The following is a 22,394-nucleotide window of genomic DNA, read 5'->3' on the forward strand; positions in this document are numbered from 1 at the left end:
TAGCTGTGACAGTGGGAACAGCCCACGAACAACCCACACAGCCAGCCTGAGAGCCGGCCAGCCTCCTCTCTCTGTACCAGGAGCACTTCTGTATATCCTACCTTATGCCTCCCAGCCCAGGAGTCTCACTGCCCATGGCTTCCAGCTCTCCGCACTCACCCCTGCACATGTGCTGACTCCAAATCAAGATGTGTTTCTCTTTTTCATATTGGCAGGTGGAGCGAGAACGGAGGAAGCTGAAGAAGGAGTCCATACGTGCATCCCGAGCGGGGTCACTGGAGATGAGAGAAGCGATGGCTTCATCCCCTACACAGCAGGTTACCTGCTTTTCTTACCTGCCTCTTTCTTCCTGCCCCTATAGAGACTCAACCCTCTGTAGTGCATATCCCAGACCAGTGTAAACGTAGAGACAGCCACTCGAATCTAGAGAGCGCCCCCGCCTCCAGCTTGACTCTGTCCTCAGTCTGTCCTTGCCTTAGGAGGTCTGACATCAGTGGGTAACTGCAGTCAGGAACAGTGGGTTCAGATCCACTCACTCCCTGAGCAGTGCCTTAGGTTCCGCGGTTACCCAGAGTCCCCGGCATCCAGTGGCTGTGCCGTGCTTTCCAGCCCAGGGCTTTGACCACAGCTCCACATCTACGAGCCCCTTAGTTCTAAGTTTACGTTAGGGTTCTGATATGTCCTGGCACAGAGCCCATTTTCATGGAAGGGTAAGCTGTTCCTGTCAGCATGGGCCGAGGAACTGCTTCTCCTCCTGAACATCTCCAGCTTCACTTCACTTTTAATGAACATTTCCCAAGGGCAGATACTTTCTTCGCCTTCATCCCAAGGCTGCCACAAAACAGATCCACCGTGAATCCTTAATGTTAAATAAAAAGGTTCCTCACAGAAGATGCTGCCCATGCTGCTGCCATGGGCCCTCTAGGGCCTCCCCTTGGCCTGGAGCCATGCCCGTATGCTTCATTCAGTTCAGGTACTCCTGGCCCTCAGGGTGTGGGATGAGTTGAGCGCGGCCTGCTCAACAGATAGGCCCCTGGAAGCCTTGCTGGCCTTGGGCCAGGGGCAGAGGTGGGTGCTGTGGAAACTCCAGAGCGGACAGCCCGTTCTGATAGGTCCGTTTTTATCTCCCTCAGGATGGAAGAGGAGGTCAGAGGGGTTCCTCGGATAGCATGCATATGGTTGAGCTTCAGAGAGAGGTATGTTCTGGAAGGATCCATCTTCTATTCCCCCTTTCCCTCACTGTGCTCAGGCAGCAAATTTTGTGTCTGTGTATTTCCAGCTGAGAGGGAGAATCTTCGGCCCCAGAGAACTTTATCTCCATAGGAGGCAAATGTGATCCAGTCTCAGCTTCTCCTGCAGGGTGGCGGAAAGTCTGGGGCAGCCTCCAGGTCCGTCCTCACAGAGGGAGAGGAGACACAGAGGGTCAGGGCAGCCTCCAGGTCCGTCCTCACAGAGGGAGAGGAGACACAGAGGGTCAGGGCAGAACAGGACAGGAAACATTGAGGCCTGGCCCTCGGCTGTAGGCAGGCAGGACTTGGACAGTAGCAGAGGGACTCAGACACGGTCAGGCAAGCTGCCACATCCAGGAAACTAATGCCTCCTGCCTCCTATGCCTTACCTAAAGGTCCCACATTCCTCTTTCTCCTCCCTCCTCCTCTCCACACCTTTCTCCTACCCCACCTAGGAGTAATGAAGAGATAGATAGGATTCCTGAGCCTCTCTCAAAATCAGTATTTACTGTCGGCAGGCTGAGTCCAGCTGGACCTGAGCTGTGCTTTGTAGTTACATTTCTATGAAGCCCCTGACTCAGAGTCTGAGACAAGCCTTGGGACTTGCTTTTTTCCTGGTGTGTCCCTCAGAGCTGCCCTCTAAGGCCCTCCCCTCACCTTAGTTCTGGATGATCCTGAGAGTCCAGTCACTTCACCGTTCCCTTTCCCGTCTGAGGCATGGGAAGTTTAGTTGGAGATTCTCAACCTTGGCAGTATCTTAGAGCCACATTGGGGAGGAGTTTTGGAAAAACACTGATACTGGGGCCTCACCCCATTCTAGTTAAGTTGGAATGTTTCCTCCCAAAGATGTGTTGGAACTTGTGCCTGATCCAAGAGTTCAATGGTTGATTAGGTTGTGGTTATGCCTGAGTACACACATTATTGAAATCATCAAAATTAAAACTCTGGGTATTTGAGCAAATGTGAATTTCCCTTGAGTGATGTTAGTGAGGGGCTGGAGAGATGGCTCAGTGGTTGAGAGGATCTAGGTTCAGCTCCCATTGCCAACATGGTAGCTCACAACCATCCCCAACTCCAATTTCAGGGCATCCGGTGCGCTTTTCTGGCCTGTAGGCACCAGACACACATGGTGCACATACATACGTGCGGGCAAAACAGTCATACAGGTTTTTTTTTTTTAAGTAAATCTTTTAAAAATTAAAGAAAATAAAGTCGTTGAGTTTAATTATGCTGTAGCGCCCCATGTCATCTGTTGTCCTAGTTCACGATAAAACACCCTGATGACAGCCATGGACAGGAAAAGGGTTTGTTTTAGCTCTCAATTCCAGGTACCAGTCCATTGTAGCAGGGAAGTAGAGGCCGCTGGAAGTCAAAGCAGCTAGTGGCGTCACAATGAGCAGCCAGGGTGAATGCATCCATGCCTACTGCTTAGCTTACTACAGTGCAGGACCATAGCCAGGGAATGGTACCACCAGCGTGATTTATGTAGGTAAGGCAGTCCCTTACAGACGTGTCACAGGCCACCCTGATGTATGCAGTCCCTCACTGAGGTTTTCTCAGGTGCTAGATTGTGTTGACATTAAACCAGCCATTATAACTGGAGTCAGCATTGAGAATCACTGGATTTGGAGTCCATGGAACCCTTCTAACACCAGAGCCTGATTCTGAGATTCATATACACGTTGGTTCCAGCGTGGAGCCGCAAGAGCACAGAGCAGAAGGGCCAGGACAGCTTCAGAGCCTTCAACTGCTCTCCTTCTTGGTTTTCCTGTCCACTAGGTAGCCCTGCTGCGAGCCCAGCTGGCGTTGGAGCGGAAGCAGAGGCAGGAGTACATTGCGCGATCAGTGCAGACCAGCCGTGAGCTGGCAGGCCTCCATCACAGCCTGTCTCACTCCCTCCTCACAGTGGCCCAGGCCCCCGAGGCCACTGTACTGGAGGCTGAGACCCGGAAGCTGGATGAGTCCCTGAGTCAGAGTCTGACATCCCCAGGGCCAGCCCTGCTACATCCCAGTCTGAACACTGTTCACACTACACCCAGGTAGCAGCCACAGCCAGGGGGGCACATCAGATGACTGCAGAGGGGGGTCACAGCTCCCTGCAACAGCTGCGGGTTTGCCAAAGGCAAGATTTAGCTCTTACCCAGCTAGGAGGCCCAGGTCAGCTGATAGTCCCAGGAAGAAAATGGGAACCCTCCAGGCTGGAGGGGGTTGCAGCTCACATGGGAATGAGGCAAATCACATTTGCTTGCTAACCTACTGTTACCCAAGAAGTGCCTTGCCCTGCCCATGGGCATCTGTTGTCTTTCCCTGTTGAAGCAACCACAGTCTGTACTAAGCCTGAAGGCCCCGTTGGCACCAGCAGCATGTGGGTGTTCTGTCCTGGGCAGGAGCATCCTGAATGCATTGAGTGCAAGGAGTGTTCACTGCCTTCTTGGCTTCAGTGTCTCCCCCATCTTCCCCTTCACCAATAAATTCCAGGTCTCTGCATCTGTCCTGGGCTGCTGTCTCCACTTCTGTAGCTCGGCGGAAGCAGGACATCAGGGGAATTAAGAAACATACTGCGCCGGGCAGTGGTGGCGCACACCTTTAATCCCAGGGAGGCAGAGGCAGGCGAATCTCTGTGAGTTCGAGATCTGCCGGGTCTACAAGAGCTAGTTCCAGGACAGACTCCAAAGCAGCACAGAGAAACCCTGTCTCGGGGGCAGGGACAGGGGCTGGGGGAGAGAAACATACTGCATGAGATGCTGTCTAGCTGGGAAGGTTACAGAAGCCAAGCCTGGTCCAGCCTCAGGGGTGACTGATGAGAACCATGTAACAAGTCTGGTGAGATGCTTGGCACTTGCTGCCAAGCCTGACAACCTGAGTTCTATCCCGTCCTACACAATGGGAGGGAAAGTTGCCCTCTGACCTCCACACATGTGCAATAGCACATACATGCCCATACATGTGCACGTACATGTAAACAATAAACAAAAGGAGAACCAGGTAACACGTTAACAGTTTAGACAGTCCTGCATATGAGCAGAAGTCCTGTGGAAATTCTGAGGGAACGAGGGAGGCGCCTGAGAGTGCTGCTGAGCACACTGGTGGGGCTGGTCTATCTGTGTCTACCTGTGTCTGTCTGTCTATCTGTGTCTGTCTGTGTCTGTCTGTCTATCTGTGTCTGTCTGTCTATCTGTGTCTGTCTGTGTCTGTCTGTGTCTGTCTGTCTGTGTCTGTCTATCTGTGTCTGTCTTTGTCTGTCTGTGTCTATCTGTGTCTGTGTCTATCTGTGTCTGTGTCTGTCTGTGTCTGTCTGTGTCTTTCTGTGTCTGTCTGTGTCTGTGTGTCTGTGTCTGTCTGTGTCTGTGTGTCTGTGTCTGTCTATCTGTGTCTGTCTGTGTCTGTGTGTCTGTGTCTGTCTGTGTCTGTGTCTGTCTGTTTCTGTGTCTGTCTGTGTCTGTTTCTGTGTCTGTCTGTGTCTGTCTGTGTCTGTGTCTGTCTGTGTCTGTCTGTGTCTATCTGTGTCTGTCTGTGTCTGTCTGTGTCTGTCTGTGTCTGTCTGTCTGTCTGTGTCTGTGTCTTTCTGTGTCTGTCTGTGTCTGTGTCTATCTGTGTCTGTCTGTGTCTGTCTGTGTCTGTCTGTGTCTGTGTCTGTCTGTGTCCGTCTGTGTCTGTGTGTCTGTGTCTGTCTGTGTCTGTCTGTGTCTGTGTCTGTCTGTGTCTGTCTGTCTGTGTCTGTGTCTGTCTGTGTCTGTCTGTGTCTTTCTGTGTCTGTCTGTCTGTGTCTGTGTCTGTGTCTGTCTGTGTCTGTCTGTGTCTGTCTGTCTGTGTCTGTGTCTGTCTGTGTCTGTCTGTGTCTGTCTGTTTCTGTGTCTGTCTGTGTCTTTCTGTTTCTGTCTGTGTCTGTGTGTCTGTGTCTGTGTCTGTCTGTGTCTGTCTGTGTCTGTGTCTGTCTGTGTCTGTCTGTGTCTGTCTGTGTCTGTGTGTCTGTGTCTGTCTGTGTCTGTGTCTGTGTCTGTCTGTCTGTCTGTGTCTGTCTGTGTCTGTCTGTTTCTGTGTCTGTCTGTGTCTTTCTGTGTCTGTCTGTGTCTGTGTCTGTCTGTGTCTGTCTGTGTCTGTCTGTGTCTATCTGTGTCTGTCTGTGTCTGTCTGTCTGTCTGTGTCTGTGTCTTTCTGTGTCTGTGTCTGTCTGTGTCTGTGTCTGTCTGTGTCTGTCTGTGTCTGTCTGTGTCTGTCTGTGTCTGTCTGTGTCTATCTGTGTCTGTCTGTGTCTGTGTCTGTGTCTGTCTGTGTCTGTGTCTTTCTGTGTCTGTGTCTGTCTGTCTGTCTGTGTCTGTCTGTGTCTGTCTGTCTGTGACTGTGTCTGTCTGTGTCTGTCTGTGTCTGTCTGTGTCTGTGTGTCTGTGTCTGTCTGTGTCTGTGTCTGTCTGTCTGTCTGTGTCTGTCTGTGTCTGTCTGTCTGTGTCTGTGTCTGTCTGTGTCTGTCTGTGTCTGTCTGTGTCTGTGTCTGTCTGTTTCTGTGTCTGTCTGTGTCTTTCTGTGTCTGTCTGTGTCTGTGTGTCTGTGTCTGTGTCTGTGTCCGTCTGTGTCTGTCTGTGTCTATCTGTGTCTGTCTGTGTCTGTCTGTGTCTGTCTGTGGCAGAGGGTGGGACCAAGGTTAGAACCGGATTACAGCAGGCTTCTAGCTGCAACCCAGACAATGAGTGTGTAACTAACTGTTAACTCGATTCGTTAAATAACCAGGCCAGCTTGGAGATAAACAATTATATTTTTACTTATTATAAGGGGAAACTCACGCCACGAGAATGAGAAGTCCAAGCTCTTCTGTGTCCTGCAGGAATCACCCAGAGAGAGCGAGCACCTGGTCCATCCCAGTTTTTCTTCCTGGGCTCCAGGTAGCCATGCCTTAATTAGGTTCCACTTCTTAGAGGTGATTGGTTAACAAAGCTTCCCCCATCACCAGTCTTCTGTGCGTGAGCTGAGCACGCTGTGCATGTGCTCACGCGCTTTGTATTTTTGACAATGAAGGCCTACATGTGAGTGCCTGTCCACACACACACCTACACACATGCAGGCAGGACCTTCGCGGCAGGGAGGGGGGGTGGGGGTGGGGGGGCAGCTTTGGTCTGATTACTATAACGAAACCACTTACTTTGCTGTTCAGATTCAAATCCAGAGAGGGAGGCCACTCACCCTGGCTATCCAGCTAGCTGCCCATGTTATAGTTGTGCCCTGGCTAGCCTGAGTCCCTGCCCACTGCGGATCAGAGCCGTATCCTCTGTGCCTTATCCTGTCTCGTGCCTCTGAGGAAATCAGACCATTTCCCAAAATCTACAGTTGAGAAAGAACTGGAGATGGTGAAATTCCAGGAAGCTCTTGAGACCTAAGAAAATCCCTCAGACATCCCCATCAAGGCAGCAGAGATCCCCACATTCTTCCCTCCTCCTCAAGAACTCTCCGTACCTCCATGTTGAGAATGTCTAGCCTATCCCCACACTACCACCTGGTGCACCAGATCAGCAAGCTCTGGGAACCCCTGCTGCCTCCAGGAACCCTGGTATTCCTGGGACAGGTGAAGGGTCCTGGGGTTTGGCTCCTTACACCTTCCTCAGAGCTGCCGGTAGTGTCCTGACTTATCCTGGGAACAAGGCAGAAACTGACAGAACCTGGGGCAAGCCTGACTGGGCCTACTACCTTCTTAGTAACTACTGAAATCCATGTTGATACTACTGCGGCCAGAGTCCCCAGCATGACACGGGGCACACAGAGGAAATCAAAAAGGTGCACGAGAGCCTGGGAATCACTTCTAATAGCTCCTTCCACACTTTTCCAAGCTCGCTTACTGAGCTCATGTCCTGGTAGCAGCAGAAAGAGAAGTTGGGGTTCTAGCACCAGCCATCAGTTCTAGGGGGCGGGTGAGCCCAGGGGCCAAGATTGGAGAGGGGAGAAGCACACAGAAGCCAAAGGATGGGGGATGAACTGGGCCTGGGGAGGAAAGTGAACAGCTCAGGGCCCAGTGCTGTCCACTGACCAGCCACCAGAGAGCTTGGTCCTCCTCAGGTACCCCACGGTCTTCTCATAACATGCCTCAAAACAGGTCCATCCTCCAACTGTATGGTGGCAGGTGGGGCAGTTGGGGGTCCTTGAAGGGCAGCCAGTTACAGTGCCGTGGTACCATGTATGCCCATTCCTGCTGGGGTGCTGTTTCATGTGTCCAGTCCGGGTAGGGAGCCCTCAGCCACAAGATGAGCCCCCAGAAGACCTAGCAGTACTCCATGGCTGGCCCACACAAGGGCTCATGTGGCAGGCAGCAGACTGGCTTCTCCTCCTGGAAGGACATGGGGCTGAGGCCATGGACAGCACCAGCATTCCTCCATGCTGGCTCCAGCATCACCTTCCCCTCCTGTCCATTTTCCTGCCCCCAGGGAGTGCTCTGACTGGGCCTAGAGGGAAGATGTTGGAACAGACAGGACAGCATAGTTTTCTGCTGAGTGCTCTCTGCAGAAGGGAAGCCTGGCTGTCAGTGAAGGGGAAATGAAGGTGCCTAACTGGGTACACTCATGTGTGTGTGTGTGCATGTATGATAGAAATACATTTTATATATATGTATGAAGATGTTATAATGAAACCTATTATTGTGGATAATCAATATATGCTAACAAAAACACTTAAGCGCTCGGTGTGGCAGTACATGCTTGTAATCACAGCTCCCGGGAAGAAAAGGCAAGCAAATCTCTGTGAATACAAAACCAGCTAAGGCTACACAGTGACACCTTGTCTAAAATAAAATAAACTTTGCTGGACAGTGGTGGCTCATGCCTTTAATCCCAGTACTTTAGAAACAGAGGCAGGTGGATCTCTGAATTCGAGGCTAGCCTGCTCTACAAAGTGAGTTCCAGGACAGCCAGAGCTACATAAGGAAACCCCTTCTCGAGAAAGAAAAAAAAAAAAACTTTGAAAAAATCTTTAGGTGGAAGGGAAACCATTCACTATTATGGGTATATAACCACTAGACAGCATAACATGGGATTCCTAAAGCGAGATTTATGACCCAAAGCAGGAATTCTAAATCAAAACCTTTAAGCTCAGGGCTTAAGAAAGAGCTCAGCGTGGTTGACCCTGGTTCAGTCCCTGGAACGCACACACTGGATGGCTCACAACTGCCCCTAAGTCTAGCAGGGGATCCAATGCTCTCTGCTATCACCTGCTTCATAGAAACACCTGCAGATACACGTACACAAAAATAAACCTTCAAAACAAAAACCTCCCATGAGATGCCGTGAGGCTGAAACGGGTGGTGTCCAGGAGTTCTGGGCCAACCTGGACAGCACAAGGAGACCCTGTTTCAAAATAAAACTCAGGATCACTTCGTTTTAGTCAGCACAGCTGGATTAAGCCGAAGTCATTCCTCTACAGCCAATGGGTCACAAGAGAATGCGAATAAGGGCTGGCTTACTCTCTACTCTATAGCCTAGGCCTGGAGGGGTGGAAAGGGTCGGTGAACTGCCCACGTTCTATACAATGATTTAGGATAACCCAGAAAGCACTGGGAGTAACGCTGGGGAGCTTTTGAGTTAAGAACCCAGGGTACTTTGAGGTCCAGTAGAACTGGGTTCCATTATTGATCAATTTGCGCTTGAGAAAAATGAAAGCTAACTCCCACTTTCTTTTAAAAATATATTTACTTATTTGTATGTGGCCATGGGAGTGCCACGACATTCGTGTGGAGGTCAGGAGGACATTTTGCAGGAATCAGGTCTCTCCTTCGGCCATGTGGGTCCTGGGGATCAAACTCAGGTGATCAAGATTGGCAGCAAGCGCCTTCACCCGCTGAGCCAACTCGCCACTTCTCAGGGCGGAGATTCTCGAGCCTTAACCGCATTGGAAACACCTCGGAGCCACTTTTGGACTTTCCGATACGGTCGATGGGGGACAATTATTTGCACTTGTAACCAATTCGAACTGATGCTGCTGCAGCTACTGCCGGAGAATTGTCAGTAGCGCTGAACTAGCAGATCGTAAGGTCCGACAAGAAGCGCTTAGCACTGGGGCAGTCGCTCAAGCTCCGCCCTCCCTGTTATCGGCCCGCCCACCTCCGGGCCCTGCCCAATCCTCGCCAGGGAGCGGGACAACGCCCACAGGCCACACAGCCTGTAAGAAGGCGGGTAAGGGTGGCGCCCTCGTAGGCACTGCCGCGTATGCGCGAGACAGCGAGGGGCGTGGCCCAGACCCCAGGCCGGAAGCGGGAGGCTAAAGGGGCGGGCCGGCTAGTGTCCCCTTTCCGGGCGGTCCCCATGGAGGCGCTGGGGAAGCTGAAGCAGTTCGATGCCTACCCCAAGACTCTGGAGGACTTCCGGGTCAAGACCTGCGGGGGCGCCACGGGTAGGTCTCGGAGCGGGAGGGTTGGTGGGGAGGGAGCTGTCCCCGCGTTTGGCCCGGGCTCCCGGACTCTCCCTGGCCTGCTGGAGGCTGAGGGGTGGGACACAGGCCATTCCAAATCTCGCTCCCGCCTTGCAGTGACCATAGTCAGTGGCCTTCTCATGCTCCTGCTGTTCCTGTCCGAGTTGCAGTATTATCTCACCACTGAGGTAAGGGGCGTGCCCTAGAACGTGGGCGGGGCTTGGCGTTCTAAGGGTAGGACCCTTAAAGCAGGGTAGTGGGTAAGGCCCAATCTGACTGAGAGGGCGTCGCTGCAGGTGCATCCTGAGCTTTATGTGGACAAGTCTCGGGGAGATAAACTGAAGATCAACATCGATGTTCTTTTCCCGCACATGCCTTGTGCTTGTGAGTACCTGATTGTGGGTGGGAGTTGGACTCTTGGGTGTACCAGGTGGGCGTCCAGATTTACACTTAGATCCCGGAATGGGTGCCAGGTCGTCCTCATGCCCCTAGTTCAATTCTTCCACGAGATACTTCTTTCCTATCAAAGCTCCGATCTCCAGGTCCCTGGAGTCATACATAGTACCTCTCTCTTTCAAGATCTGAGCATCGATGCCATGGACGTGGCCGGGGAGCAGCAGCTGGATGTGGAGCACAACCTGTTCAAGAAACGACTAGATAAGGATGGAATCCCCGTGAGCTCAGAGGCGGAACGTCACGGTAACCAAGGTGGGGGTGGGGGTGGGGGGGCAGGTCTCCAATCCTAGAGCTGGACACACACCGTCATCCAGAAGTGGACTGTTGCTGGCTCAGTGACACATTATACAGAAGTCAGCTGGCTTGCCTAGGGTTCTTCAGCTGTTAAGAATCAAGACTGTTGAATCATGTTTCTTGTATCGGCACATTGAGTGGAATACCTTAGGGACTGGAGAGATGGCTCGGTGGTTATGAGCAGAACACTTTACTTGGTTTTCATACTCTCAAGATTGAGCAGGGGTCTTCCATATATAGAAGCTTGTCATGTGTTTGCTTTCCCAATGCATTGGCTAAAGGGCTTTCCCCCTTTGCAGTGCACGTGGCCTAAGGTTAAGAGTTTAAGTTCTTAAGTAGAATTTCCTGGGTTCAGATCCAGCGCCGTCCTGCATGCGGTCTCTGAGCATCAGCAATAAAGTAGTAAACTGTAGTATCCCATACAAGAGAGAAAGGCTCAGATGCGGGCGGACGGTTCCCCACTTAGGATGTTCTGACTTTGTGAGGGTGTGAAAGCACCCATACAACCTTTCTGCTTCTCTTTCAGTAAAGGAGTCAGGAAGTTATTTGCAATACTTAGTACTTTGTTAGGAAATAGCCTCTCTGCCAGATGGGTTTACCCAGCTGTAAGCTGTGTGTGTATCTGAGCATGTCTTAGGCGGGCTAGATTAAGCTATGACGTTCAGTATCTTAGATGTATTAAGTGCATTTTTTGGGGATATGATAATTTATCCATATGTAACCCCCGTCGTAAGTTGGGGATCACCAGTAATGTGTATGAAAGACCTTGTATAGCTAGCTCACTTTCACTTTCTGTTTCTAAGCAGCTGTCTCCATTACCCTCAGGTATATTTCTTTTTTTTTTTTTCTTGAACTCACAGAGATCCACCTGCCTCTGCCTCCTGAGTCCTGGGATTAAAGGTGTGCGCCACCATGCCCACTTCAACCCATTTTCACAGTCTTATAGGAATGCAGTGAGACCTGGTAGAGTTACCTGTAGCAACTGTGCTAGCTGAGTCCTACCTGTTCCTTATTAGCGCTTGGTGTATGTAAAGCGCTTAACTCCTGACCATCATGCGTATTGTATAAATATTAGATTTTGGTTTTCCTTTGGTTTTCCCACCCCAGAGGTCAAAGGACTCGTGATGTCACTGTGTCTACTCATGTTGTTTGTGCTTTGCCTCTGCCCTCTCCTCAGAACTTGGGAAAGTTGAGGTGACAGTGTTTGACCCAGACTCGCTGGACCCCAACCGCTGTGAGAGCTGCTACGGGGCTGAATCAGAAGATATCAAGTGAGTGGAGCCCCGGGCAGGGAGTGGGTTCTCATCAGTCTTTCTGCTCAGCCTGGAAAGTCGGACTAAGAGTTTAGAGGGGGTAGGGTGTATGCCCTGTCACTGATCCTGGTTCAAATGATGAGGGCTAATAAGCAGGCCTGCCCTGACAGCTGTGGACCTGGAGAAGCAGCTCAAGGGAGATTCTGGAGTCTCGCTGCCAGCGCTTGTCCTCAGGCCAGGCCACATCCCTTCTCCATCTGTTAATAAAGGAGGAGAGGAACACGTGCCTTGCAGTGGTCACGTAAGGATCGAGTGTATGTTATAGGTAAAGCCCTGAAGTACAAGGCCAAAGCTATGCTATTAAGCCTCTGTGCTAACGGCTGTGTGGTTTCCCCAGCCCTGACTTTTTTTTTTAAGATTTATTTATTTATTTATTTATTATGTATACAAATTTTTCAGTACTCTGCCTGCAGGCAAGAAGAGGACACCAGATTTCATTACAGATAGTTGGGAGCCACCATGTGGTTGGTGGGAATTGAACTCAGGACCTTTGGAAGAGCAGCCAGTGCTCTTAACCACTGAGCCATCTCTTCAGCCCCCCCCCTTTTTTTTGTTTTTCAAGTCAGGGTTTCTCCGTGCCTTTCTGAGCCTGTCCTGGAACTAGGTCTTGTAGACCAGGCTGGCCTTGAACTCACAGAGATCCGCCTTCCTCTGCCTCCTGAGTGCTGGGATTAAAGGCACGAGCCGCCACCACCTGACTTTTTTTTTTTTTTAAAGGAAGAAATTGGGGGAAGTAAGGCTTGTGCTACAGTCAGTGGCAAACAAGCACAAGGCCCTGGAATCCACAGGCCTACACACACAGACAATAATAATAGTAGTAGTATGTGGAGCTGAAAGTTTGCATTTTAACCATCTTTGTGTGACAGTTCATTGGCATTAAGGACATCCAGTGCCTTTTCTCCTACGACAGATCACAGCCCCAAGCAGCTTAGGGGTGTGCTCTGAATGTTCTGCTCACAGTGAGGAGACAGCGAGAGAAGCCTTGGTGGTCAGGGAGGAGGCCAGCCTAGCCTCGCTCTCATCCCTCCTCCTTCCCTGCAGGTGCTGTAACAGTTGCGAGGATGTGCGGGAAGCGTACCGCCGTCGAGGCTGGGCCTTCAAGAACCCAGACACTATTGAGCAGTGTCGACGAGAAGGCTTCAGCCAGAAGATGCAGGAGCAGAAGAATGAAGGCTGCCAGGTGTATGGCTTCTTGGAAGTCAACAAGGTACCAGGAGGGGAAAAGGCCAGGTGGCTGGGCCAAGCCAGGTTGGGAGGACTCCACAGCTGGAGAGTGAGAGGACATGTCCCTACAGGTGGCTGGAAACTTCCACTTTGCCCCTGGGAAGAGCTTCCAACAGTCCCATGTGCACGGTGAGTGGTCCAGAACCTGCCGGGTGTCTAGCTGTCGGGTTCCCTCGTGCAGGCTGGCGTGCCCCTCGCTAGGCCAGTGTTCTTTAGGAGAGCAGTCAGCACAGTTGTGAGGAGTTCTGGGGCAGGGCTGTGCTCCGTCGGTAGAGAGCTCACCTGTCGTGCATGAAGCCCTAGATTTGACCCCCAGCCTGTGTGGTACAGGAGTGGGTGGTAGCACAGAGCCCAGGTTAATTGGTGGACCCCCCTCCCCAGTCAGGTGACTGCAGGTGAGGCTTTGGTTATGCAAAGCCGGATTGGAAGTCAGGTTCCCTACATTGAGCTGTGTTTATGCGTGTGTTCCTTAGATATCTGGTCATCTCCCCCTGGGTACTATATGTTAGTCTAGATAGTAAGATACAGCAGTCCATAAAGTCCCTGCACTCAGAATATTCACACAGACATCTGGGGATGGTCCACATACCTATAATCTCAGCACTTGGGGGGTAGAGACAGAAGGGGCAGTTCAAGGTCATCATCACTTACAGAGCAGATTTGAGACTAGCCTTAGCTACATGAGCTTCAGCACCCTCTCTCCACAAAAAAGAAAAAAAAACAATTATAAAATTCATGATATAGCCTCTACTATTAAGTAATGTGGCCTAACTTTGCTTTGCCTGTTTAACAGAGAAATTCCCAGGACAGCCAGGGCTACACAGAGAAACCCTGTCTTGAAAAGCCACAAGGAAAAAGTAGTGTGGACCAAGTCAAGCATGGTGGTGCTCACCTTTAATTCTAGCAGTTGGCAGGCAGAGACAGACAGATCTCTGAGTTTGAGACCAGCCTGGTCTACATGCTTATTTTTGGGCTAGCCAGGACTACATAGTGAGACCTGGTCTCAAAATAAATAAACAAATAAACAATAATGTGGACGAAAACAAGGCAGACTAGAGCTGAGGAACAGTGTGTCTGCCATTGTAGTTACGGTGACTTAGGAAAGACTGTGGGTTACTCCTGCACACAGGGGAGGAGCATAGCAAGGAGAGAGAAGAGCAGCCATAGGTCCTGAAGGCCTGAGTGCGCTTGGCAAGTGCCTGGAGCAGTAAGAAAGGGGTTTCCGGGAACAGAGTGAGCGGAAGAGCGTGCTTGACTCAGGGTGAGAGGACACCCTCGTAGCGCAAGAGGCCCCAGGCTTCTGTGCTGTGTGAGATGCTAGGAAGGGTTTTCAGGGGGGGTGATCTGATTTCTCCTTAAAAGTAAAGTCAAGCATGGTGGCGAGAACCTTTGATCTCAACAATCAAAAGCAGAGGCAGGGGGATCTCTGGTTCCAAAACAGCCTGAATCTACAGGCTACAAGGTCTACTTAGCAAGACCTTGTCTCCAGAAGAGAAAGATGAAGGCACATGGTAGGCAGCACTTGATGGCGTGTGCAAGGCTGGAGGAGGGAGGACAGGACAGGAGAGGTCAGTGAGGAGGTCTTGATGGCAAGGCTGGAGGAGGGAGGACAGGACAGGAGAGGTCAGTGAGGAGGTCTTGATGGCAAGGCTGGAGGAGGGAGGACAGGACAGGAGAGGTCAGTGAGGAGGTCTTGATGGCAAGGCTGGAGGAGGGAGGACAGGACAGGAGAGGTTGGTGAGGAGGTCTTGATGGCAAGGCTGGAGGAGGGAGGACAGGACAGGAGAGGTTGGTGAGGAGGTCTTGATGGCAAGGCTGGAGGAGGGAGGACAGGACAGGAGAGGTCAGTGAGGAGGTCTTGATGGCAAGGCTGGAGGAGGGAGGACAGGACAGGAGAGGTCAGTGAGGAGGTCTTGATGGCAAGGCTGGAGGAGGGAGGACAGGACAGGAGAGGTTGGTGAGGAGGTCTTGATGGCAAGGCTGGAGGAGGGAGGACAGGACAGGAGAGGTCAGTGAGGAGGTCTTGATGGCAAGGCTGGAGGAGAGAGGACAGGACAGGAGAGGTCAGTGAGGAGGTTGGCAGTGAGCAGTCCTGGCCGAGTGAGCGGTGGTGGTGGAGCTGGAGAAGAACTGGGTTCTAGATGTGTCACAGGTGGAGCTGAGAAGCAGCTGATAGATGTGGCAGAGAGGACAAAGGAGGCCAAGATAACTTCAGAGCTCATGCCCAAATAGTGGGAAGACTGGAACTCCCTTTTAGGAGACACGAGGAAGGCTCTGTAGAGCAATAGAATGACCATTTAGGAGACAAGGAGGACTCAGGGTGGTGCGCTTGTTTGAAGGTGTGAGTACAGAGAGACCCTCAGCTTCTGACACTTCAGACCAATAGGGTTCTCATTCCGTAGGCCCTCGGGATATGAAGTAAGCATTTGCCTGGAGTCCGAGGACAGAGACTAGCCAGGAGACAGACGTTGAGCCTCCCACAGATTTAAGGCTATGAGACTCCATGAATTTCCCATGCAGGTGAAGTTTGTTGGAGAAGGGAACTCAGGGCTCTTGCATTAGAGGCCAGCGGTGTGGGGACTGAGGAGGAAACTGTAAGGCCGGCTGGTGAGATGGGAGCTTGAGCAAGGAGCGCGGCATCCTGAGAGCCAGGGGTGGGTGCTTCTGGATGCCGAGCAAAAGCCGAATGTGGGATGTTAGTGTAGTGGTCTCTGACGGCCCTGGTAGAACACGGCTACAACTAGAAATGCGGAGAAGTGTTTGAGGATTGTGTTGGATAGATGTCATCGTTGCCATTGTCAGTCTAGAGCACTGGCTCTCAACCTTCCTAATGCTGTGACCTTTAATACAGTTCCTCATATTTAATACAGTTCCCTAACCATAAAATTATTTTTGTTGCTACTTCATAACTGTCATTTTGCTACTGTTATGAATATATCTGTGTTTGGGTTGTTTGTTTTAGTTTTTCGAGACAGGGTTTCTCTGTGTAGCCCTAGTTGTCCTGGAACTAGCTCTTGTAGACCAGGCTGGCCTAAAACTCAGAGATCCACCTGCCTCTGCCTCCCAAGTGCTAGGATTAAAGGCGTGCGCCACCACCGCCCGGCTTAATATCTGTGGTTTTTTTTTAAAATATTTATTTATTCAATATGTATACAATATTCTGTGTGTATGCCTGCAGGCCAGAAGAGGGCACCAGATCTCATTACAGATGGTTGTGAGCCACCATGTGGTTGCTGGGAATTGAACTCAGGACCTTTGGAAGGGCAGGCAAAGGTCTTAACCGCTGAGCCATCTCTCCAGTCCCCTATCTGTGGTTTCTAATGGTTTTAGGCAATCCCTGTGAAAGGGTTGTTCAGCCCTAGAAGGGATCGCAAACCCCAGGTTGAGAATGACTGGTGTAGAGGGTAGCAGCAGACCGGTGACTAGGGAGTGGGGACACAGCTGAGGAGGACAGTACCTGTAGGCACTGGTGCGCAGGATGTCACCTGTGGAAAGGGCAGAAGTGATGCTAGAGATAGCACCATTGTCCATGCCACAGCGGCTCTGGAGAAAGGCCGGCTCTGACAGGGGAGCAGGGCAATCAGAGACAGGGCAGTGTCTCTTCTGGCTGCTCTAGCATAGGACGCAAGGTCATTAGCTGAAGGCTGAGGAGAGGGGAGTGGCATGCTGGAGATCGGAGAGAGGCAACACCCATGGGGCTTTCTGGGTTTGGTGTTGCTCTCTGCTGCAAAGACAAGGGAGGCCATCGTAGAGCTGGGCCGTGGGAAGAAAGCGAGGACTTGGGGTTTGGGGGCGGAGTGGAAGCCAGTGAGGAAGCATGACAGACTACCACAGGTACTGGAGGGAGGGGAGGAAGAGGAAGAAGTTAGCAAGACAGGAGTCAGAGCTTGGGCACTGTGGTTGCAGCTAGAGGGCGTGTAGCTACTGCTAATGACAACAGCTGGCGGTCTGGGAGGGCCGGCTAGGAACTGGGTGGGCAGGATGTTGGAAGGCTCGCCGTGTGTGTGACTTGGGTACCATAAAGGATGGACAGCTAGTTGCTGAAACTGTCCTGGGAGTGCCTGGTAGAATTTCATTTTTAACAAGTAGGAACTTTGAGAAGATCAGGGGACAGCGATCTGAAAATGGCAGTAAGGAGCTAGAGGGACCAAGTATGGGAGATCAAGTCATAAATGAGACGATAGCATGGAGCTGGTGCCTGGAAGAGAAAGCCAGGTCATGGGTGAGGTGGAAGAGTGAAGGGCCTAGGTGGAGGCTGAGACAAATGTTGCTGCTACCTGGTGGGTTGTGGGTGGGGTGGGAGTTAGGGTCACATTAGGGGACAGCTACTGGGTACGAGGGGTCCAGAGGACGAGCAGGACCTGGTGGTCCTGAGCTGCTCCACATGACTGAGCAGGTGTGGGGTCCTACAGTTTCTTGTGTAGTCTGTGCCTGCAGTGGGGGAAAGGCACATGGAGAGGTAGGTGACTTGGAGGACCCTGCAGGCTCTGCAATCCCCGCCCCACCTTTACTCTGGAATTTGCCGAGTAGAGTGGATTTCCTGAGACTCTAGGAAGACATCCGTGTCACTGTGTAAAGCTGTGGGCTCCAGGCCTTGTGCACACTCGGGAGGTGGGGCTGGTGGGCAGCAGCACCTCTGCACCTCTGCCTAGGTCTGTATTCGGGCCACGAGCCCCAGGGCAGCTGACTCTGAGTACGAGGATGCTCATTCACAAGCTGCAGTGGCCACAGCCGGGCATCTGCATGAGTCCGCAGTTCTAAGATCCTTGTTGACCGCAGGGTGACTGATGGGGTGTATACCATCTCATGAGGCTGACCAGTAGCCACCTCCTTTAGGTCCTCAGGACAGCCCTTTGCAGAGAACACGGGCCAGGTGCTTTGCCCAGGTCACACAGCTGGGAGGCTCTCAGGCTGGCTATTTTAGTACTTAAGCCCTTTTTTATGCCTTTTTGGCCCTGGAAGAGGCCTATTAGCTGAGGCTAGACCCTCATGCCGAAGCAGGACTATCTGTCCTCCCTCTTCCCATGGGTCTCGCTCCATAGATCTCACTGTGAAGCTCTGAATCTCTGTTCTCTTCCTCCTCTCTCCTCCCTCCCCCATGCTGCAGTTCATGCTGTGGAGAGTAAGTGGCCCTGCCCCCAGGGAGGCCCTCCCCCCACTTCTAAGGCAGCCTGCCCTCTTGGAATGGGAGGGAGATTTGGATGGGTCTGGGATGGAGCCTTCTCTGACCTGGCTGCTGGGTGACTCACCCCTAGGATGAGCCTTTGATGTGGGGTTCCTTACAGCGGGCAGTTGGGACTAGAAGGAGGGAAGAAATTGCTGGTTCAGGGAACCCATGAGACTCCCTTTGGGGAATTTTGAGGGTAAAAGCAAGGGAGTCCCGGGATTTGTCATTAACTCTGGTTAGGGAGAGCCCTGTCAATGGGTTTTGTTTCCTGAAATAAAAGCCCAGCTTGGAGTCAGTGCCTGGAGCTCCCTGTCTGTTCCGGGAGAGAGATCTGTGTTCCTGTCCACCCCAGTGGGAGGCTCTGAACTCTCACCCAGCTCCAGACAGGCCCTGGCCAGCTGTGCTGAAGCAGGACCAGAGGTACCAGGCTGTGGGTGACGGGGGTCAGAGAGGAGATAGGTGCGTCATACCCCACAGGGAGGAGGACGGCCTGAGACAAGACCCAGGAGTAGCCAGGAACCTGGACCTGCCTGCTGGTGACTCTTTCTTCTTCTTTCCTAGTTCATGACTTGCAGAGCTTCGGCCTTGACAATGTACGTACCGGGCGGAAACCATGGAGGGCGGATGGCATGGAGACTGGGCCCTGCTCATGTCTGAAATGGGGAGAAATCACTCTGTTCTGCTGGTGTGCAGACTGAGGGCAGAGACCGTTGTATAGATGCATCCTCAACAGAAGGAAGCTCGGAGCAAAGCCAGGATGAAGTGTGACATTTCTAGGAAACCACAGGGTGGAGATAGATGGCCAAGGCTGGCACAGTTGGCAGGGACCCTGGGACTGGAGCCACACTAAGGAGTCTGCCCTTTCAGCAGAGAGGGCAGCTGTTGGCTCTCCTTAACCAGGGGTGTGACACAGCCAGATTTTCATTTCTAACTGTCCCTCAGGAAAGCTGGCAAATGGGGGCATCTGGCTTAGGCCTCCATCCCTTGAGGCACCTGGGTAGGACCAGAACCTGCTGTGCACTCGCTGGCTGTGAAGCTCTACCTTAAGCCCTCTGAGGGAGCCCTCGGTAAAAACAGATGCCTGGTGTAGGCATTTCTTCCATTACAGCCATGGCCTCTCCCACGCAGCCCTTCCCTTCACCCTCCCCTCTGCCCAGCTGTGCTGATGGGCTCAGGCAGCCCTCTCTGCTAGTCTAGACAGTTGTGCGTGGGTTGCGTGCTGTCAGGCCTCAGACACTGATGTTGCTTACAGATCAACATGACCCACTACATCAAGCACCTGTCATTCGGGGAGGACTACCCAGGCATTGTGAACCCCCTGGACCACACCAATGTCACTGCACCCCAAGGTACCGTCCTGGGAGGTAGCCCCCTCTGTCACAAAAGCCCTGCCTGGCACCTATGCCCTGTGCTTTCTTCTCCTCACAGCCTCCATGATGTTCCAGTACTTCGTGAAGGTGGTACCCACGGTGTACATGAAAGTGGATGGGGAGGTGAGTCGCGAGTAGAGCTGTCCAGCTGGGAGTGAGGTTCCTCCAGCTGGGAGTGAGGTACACAAAGCCGAGGCCCCAGGGCTAGTGATGCCCTCACTGAGACACAGGACAGACACTGTTTGGTCTTCCTGCTTCCCACACTGCCTGCAGACAGTCCTTGGGTGCCTACTGACCCCCATTGTCTGTGCTGGCATGGCAGGGCTGAGGGGAAGTGAGTCTCAGCCTTAGGGTACTGCCTACAAGAGTTTCTTCTCATCCCTGGACCACCCGAAAGCATCCATCAGTTGGAGGGAGGACAGATAAAAACCGTAAGATGGTGACCGGAAGGAAAACCAGGATAGCCAGAGGGGCCTGGGTGGCCCGCAGGCCTTGCGATGCTGGTTACCAGTGTGAAGCTTCTTCCGTCCCTTCATACAGTCCCGGCCTGACAAGGCTCAGCACAGCCCTGAGTCAGCTTGTAACTTCACTCTGCCTCTGCTTCCGTTCCTACCACAGGTGCTGAGGACAAACCAGTTCTCTGTGACCAGGCATGAGAAGGTTGCTAATGGGCTGCTGGGGGACCAGGGCCTGCCAGGGGTCTTCGTGCTCTATGAACTCTCCCCCATGATGGTGAAGCTGACAGAAAAGCACAGGTGAGGGCAGGGAGTGGGAGCAGCCAGGGTCTGGGCCTGAGAGTAGGGTGCCGACCACGCCCCCTGTTTTCCTGCAGGTCCTTCACCCACTTCCTAACAGGTGTGTGCGCCATCATTGGGGGCATGTTTACAGGTAAGTCCCAAGGTGCCTGTTTGGGTAGTGGGGGCCCCAAGCTTCCCAGTGCTGTGGATTTGGTCAGGTGTTCCCCTGCTGAGTGACATCCTCAGCAATGTCCCAGGCTTTGGTTGGGGAAGAGGGTACCTTCAGGGCCAAGGAAAATGCTAGCCTAGCCCGGTAGATGACAGTGCAGGCGTCCACGTTGCGGGGTCCAGTGCGAGCCGTGGTCTCTCCCCCAGTGGCTGGACTCATCGACTCGCTCATCTACCACTCTACTCGAGCCATCCAGAAGAAAATCGATCTAGGGAAGACAACGTAGTCCCCATCCTTCCCGTCGTTCCTTTCCTCTGTCCCCTGTGATTATCCCGCAGCCTCTTTCCCTGCCCCATGCCTCCTCTCCAGCATCAGCCCGGGGTGATAAATGTTGTGATAGTAATGTTGGTCTCAGTGTGGTTCTTGGGATCTGGCTGAAACCTACAACAGCCCCTCCTTGTGGCCATCTACAGAAGTCCATCATGACTGACAGGCTGGGGCGAGCCCTTTGGGAGTCCCACACATGCATCCCGTTTAATACGGCTTCACAGCCATGTCCTCAGTCCCTTTTCTTCTGTGACCAGGTAGACCTTTCTAGGGTAAATATCTTGTGAAGTAGAAGACACCAGTGCCATTATCCCAGAACTCCGAGTCCAGGCTAGAGTGTCCCTTGTGCAGTGATGGACAGCTAAAGCAGAGGTTCATGCGGTTCTGCTCCACCAATGTTTCTGCTCTTCGCCGAGCTCCGTAGTGTCTCGCACTGAGAGATTAGCGTGGACCTTTACAAAGTCCTTACGGGAACAACACTGAAGCAAGGCGGAGGAAGCTGGGACTGCCGTTCTGGAGCACAACCAGCACAACCCTTAGCTCAGGACCTAACCAGAGCTTCTTATTAGAGCCCTTATCTCTGTGTTTTGGTTTTTCAAGGCAGGGTTTCTCTGTAGCTTTGGAGCCTGTCCTGGAACCAGCTCTTGTAGACCAGGCTGGCCTTGAACTCACAGAGATCCGCCTGCCTCTGCCTCCCAGTGCTGGGATTAAAGGCGTGCGCCACCACCACCACCCGGCAGCGAGCCCTTATCTCTGTGTTGAGAATCGTGATCCAGAGGCCTCAGTGCTCCACAGCCCAGGGAGCCAAGACAGTGGGCAGCAGGCAGTTCATCAGATCATGTTCCCCAAAGCTGTGGCAGAAAGCCAAGTACAGCAATGACAGCAGAGCCTTGGGGGTGCCTGAGGGCCAGGTGATTTGATTGTCCAGAGTTGTTTATCACCAAGCAGCCGGGGTGTTGACCCGGAACTATTTCCCTTGTTAACTTGGGGTCCTTCTGGTAACCCACCTATCCTCTCAGCCTCTGTGGTTCAGGAGCAATATTGGTCTACCCCATGCTCTTAGGAAGGTCACCATCTGAGTACGCCAGCCACCAGCACCCATGGTAAGCCAGGCCCCTCCGGAGGAGGGAGGCAAGGAGCTGCACAGTGATCTCCAGTTCCAGGGGGCCCTGCCTATCATAAACTACCCTCTGGGGGCAGCAGGGCTAAGCTAGGAGGCAGTAATAGCCAGTGATCCATTTAAGACCTGTAACAAGCTACCTGAAGCCAGCCAACCAAACCAATAATGTCCCTTTTTTGCTTAAGCCAATTTGGGTTGAGATTTCTTTCTTTTTCATATATATACATATAAAGCTTTAGTAGGCATCCTTGCTCTTGGGGTTGGCAAAAAGTTAATGGAACAAAATGCTTAGATGTCATGGAAGGCAGCACCATGAGCACACTGAGAGGGACCCAGGCTCCGGCAGGAATACAAAGCAGGCTGTTGAGGGGCTGATCCAGATGACACAGCCCACTCAGCCGTTAGGGCTTGTTCTTCCCCGGGGTCGCATGTGGGCCGTCTTCCATCCCTGTGCATTCTAGCAAATCCCTGAGAGCATTTGACCTTTAGCACCTACAAAGACCAGGTCCGCAGTCCCTGGGTCTGCAGTAAGGTTTATTAAACTCAAGTACTGGACCCTAGAGCTCATGTTGGAAGACTTCCGGAGCAGGGTTGAAAGATTGGCAC

The 22,394-nt window shown here is 52.4% G+C and overlaps 3 protein-coding genes across 7 annotated transcripts in view; 2 read left to right on the forward strand and 1 right to left on the reverse strand.

Annotated features, from left to right (window-relative positions):
• The window catches only part of Cep250 (centrosomal protein 250), a 45,964-nt gene extending 42,244 nt beyond the window's left edge, over positions 1 to 3,720 (forward strand). For all 4 annotated transcript variants that reach the window (XM_075962692.1, XM_075962693.1, XM_075962694.1 and 1 more), the window contains 3 exons: positions 216 to 317; positions 1,134 to 1,196; positions 3,009 to 3,720. In XM_075962692.1, the coding sequence (XP_075818807.1) occupies positions 216 to 317; positions 1,134 to 1,196; positions 3,009 to 3,272 (429 nt within the window). In that variant the 3' untranslated portion in view covers positions 3,273 to 3,720. The remainder of the gene's footprint in view (positions 1 to 215; positions 318 to 1,133; positions 1,197 to 3,008) is intronic.
• A 3,099-nt stretch (positions 3,721 to 6,819) lies between these two features.
• C2H20orf173 (chromosome 2 C20orf173 homolog) lies at positions 6,820 to 7,488 on the reverse strand. Its single transcript, XM_075962845.1, is given in 6 exon segments — positions 6,820 to 6,849; positions 6,942 to 6,991; positions 6,994 to 7,066; positions 7,243 to 7,263; positions 7,266 to 7,365; positions 7,367 to 7,488. Coding segments are annotated over 6 exon segments (396 nt in total).
• A 1,961-nt stretch (positions 7,489 to 9,449) lies between these two features.
• Ergic3 (ERGIC and golgi 3) lies at positions 9,450 to 20,744 on the forward strand. 2 transcript variants are annotated; one of them, XM_075962698.1, is made up of 14 exons: positions 9,450 to 9,593; positions 9,729 to 9,799; positions 9,908 to 9,995; positions 10,191 to 10,310; positions 11,539 to 11,632; positions 12,716 to 12,881; positions 12,970 to 13,027; positions 18,006 to 18,020; positions 18,627 to 18,658; positions 19,318 to 19,414; positions 19,494 to 19,558; positions 20,054 to 20,190; positions 20,268 to 20,323; positions 20,548 to 20,744. In XM_075962698.1, exons 1-14 carry the CDS (start codon positions 9,506 to 9,508, stop codon positions 20,625 to 20,627), a joined length of 1,167 nt encoding a protein of 388 aa, XP_075818813.1. In that variant the 5' UTR covers positions 9,450 to 9,505; the 3' UTR covers positions 20,628 to 20,744. The 2 variants fall into 2 exon arrangements, with proteins under 2 accessions (XP_075818813.1, XP_075818814.1); XM_075962699.1 differs by lacking the exon at positions 18,006 to 18,020.
• The last annotated feature ends 1,650 nt before the right edge of the window (positions 20,745 to 22,394 follow it).

The sequence above is a fragment of the Microtus pennsylvanicus genome, chromosome 2, assembly GCF_037038515.1.
Source record: "Microtus pennsylvanicus isolate mMicPen1 chromosome 2, mMicPen1.hap1, whole genome shotgun sequence".
In the NCBI taxonomy this organism is placed as follows: domain Eukaryota; kingdom Metazoa; phylum Chordata; class Mammalia; order Rodentia; family Cricetidae; genus Microtus; species Microtus pennsylvanicus.

Excerpts from the sequence above, each read along its gene's own strand:
- Ergic3 (XM_075962698.1), top strand. The coding sequence starts at position 9,506 with ATGGAGGCGCTGGGGAAGCTGAAGCAGTTCGATGCCTACCCCAAGACT. Across the intron at positions 9,594-9,728 it reads GACCTGCGGGGGCGCCACGG|TGACCATAGTCAGTGGCCTT; the intron begins GTAGGTCTCGGA and ends CCCGCCTTGCAG. Across the intron at positions 10,311-11,538 it reads CTCAGAGGCGGAACGTCACG|AACTTGGGAAAGTTGAGGTG; the intron begins GTAACCAAGGTG and ends CCCTCTCCTCAG.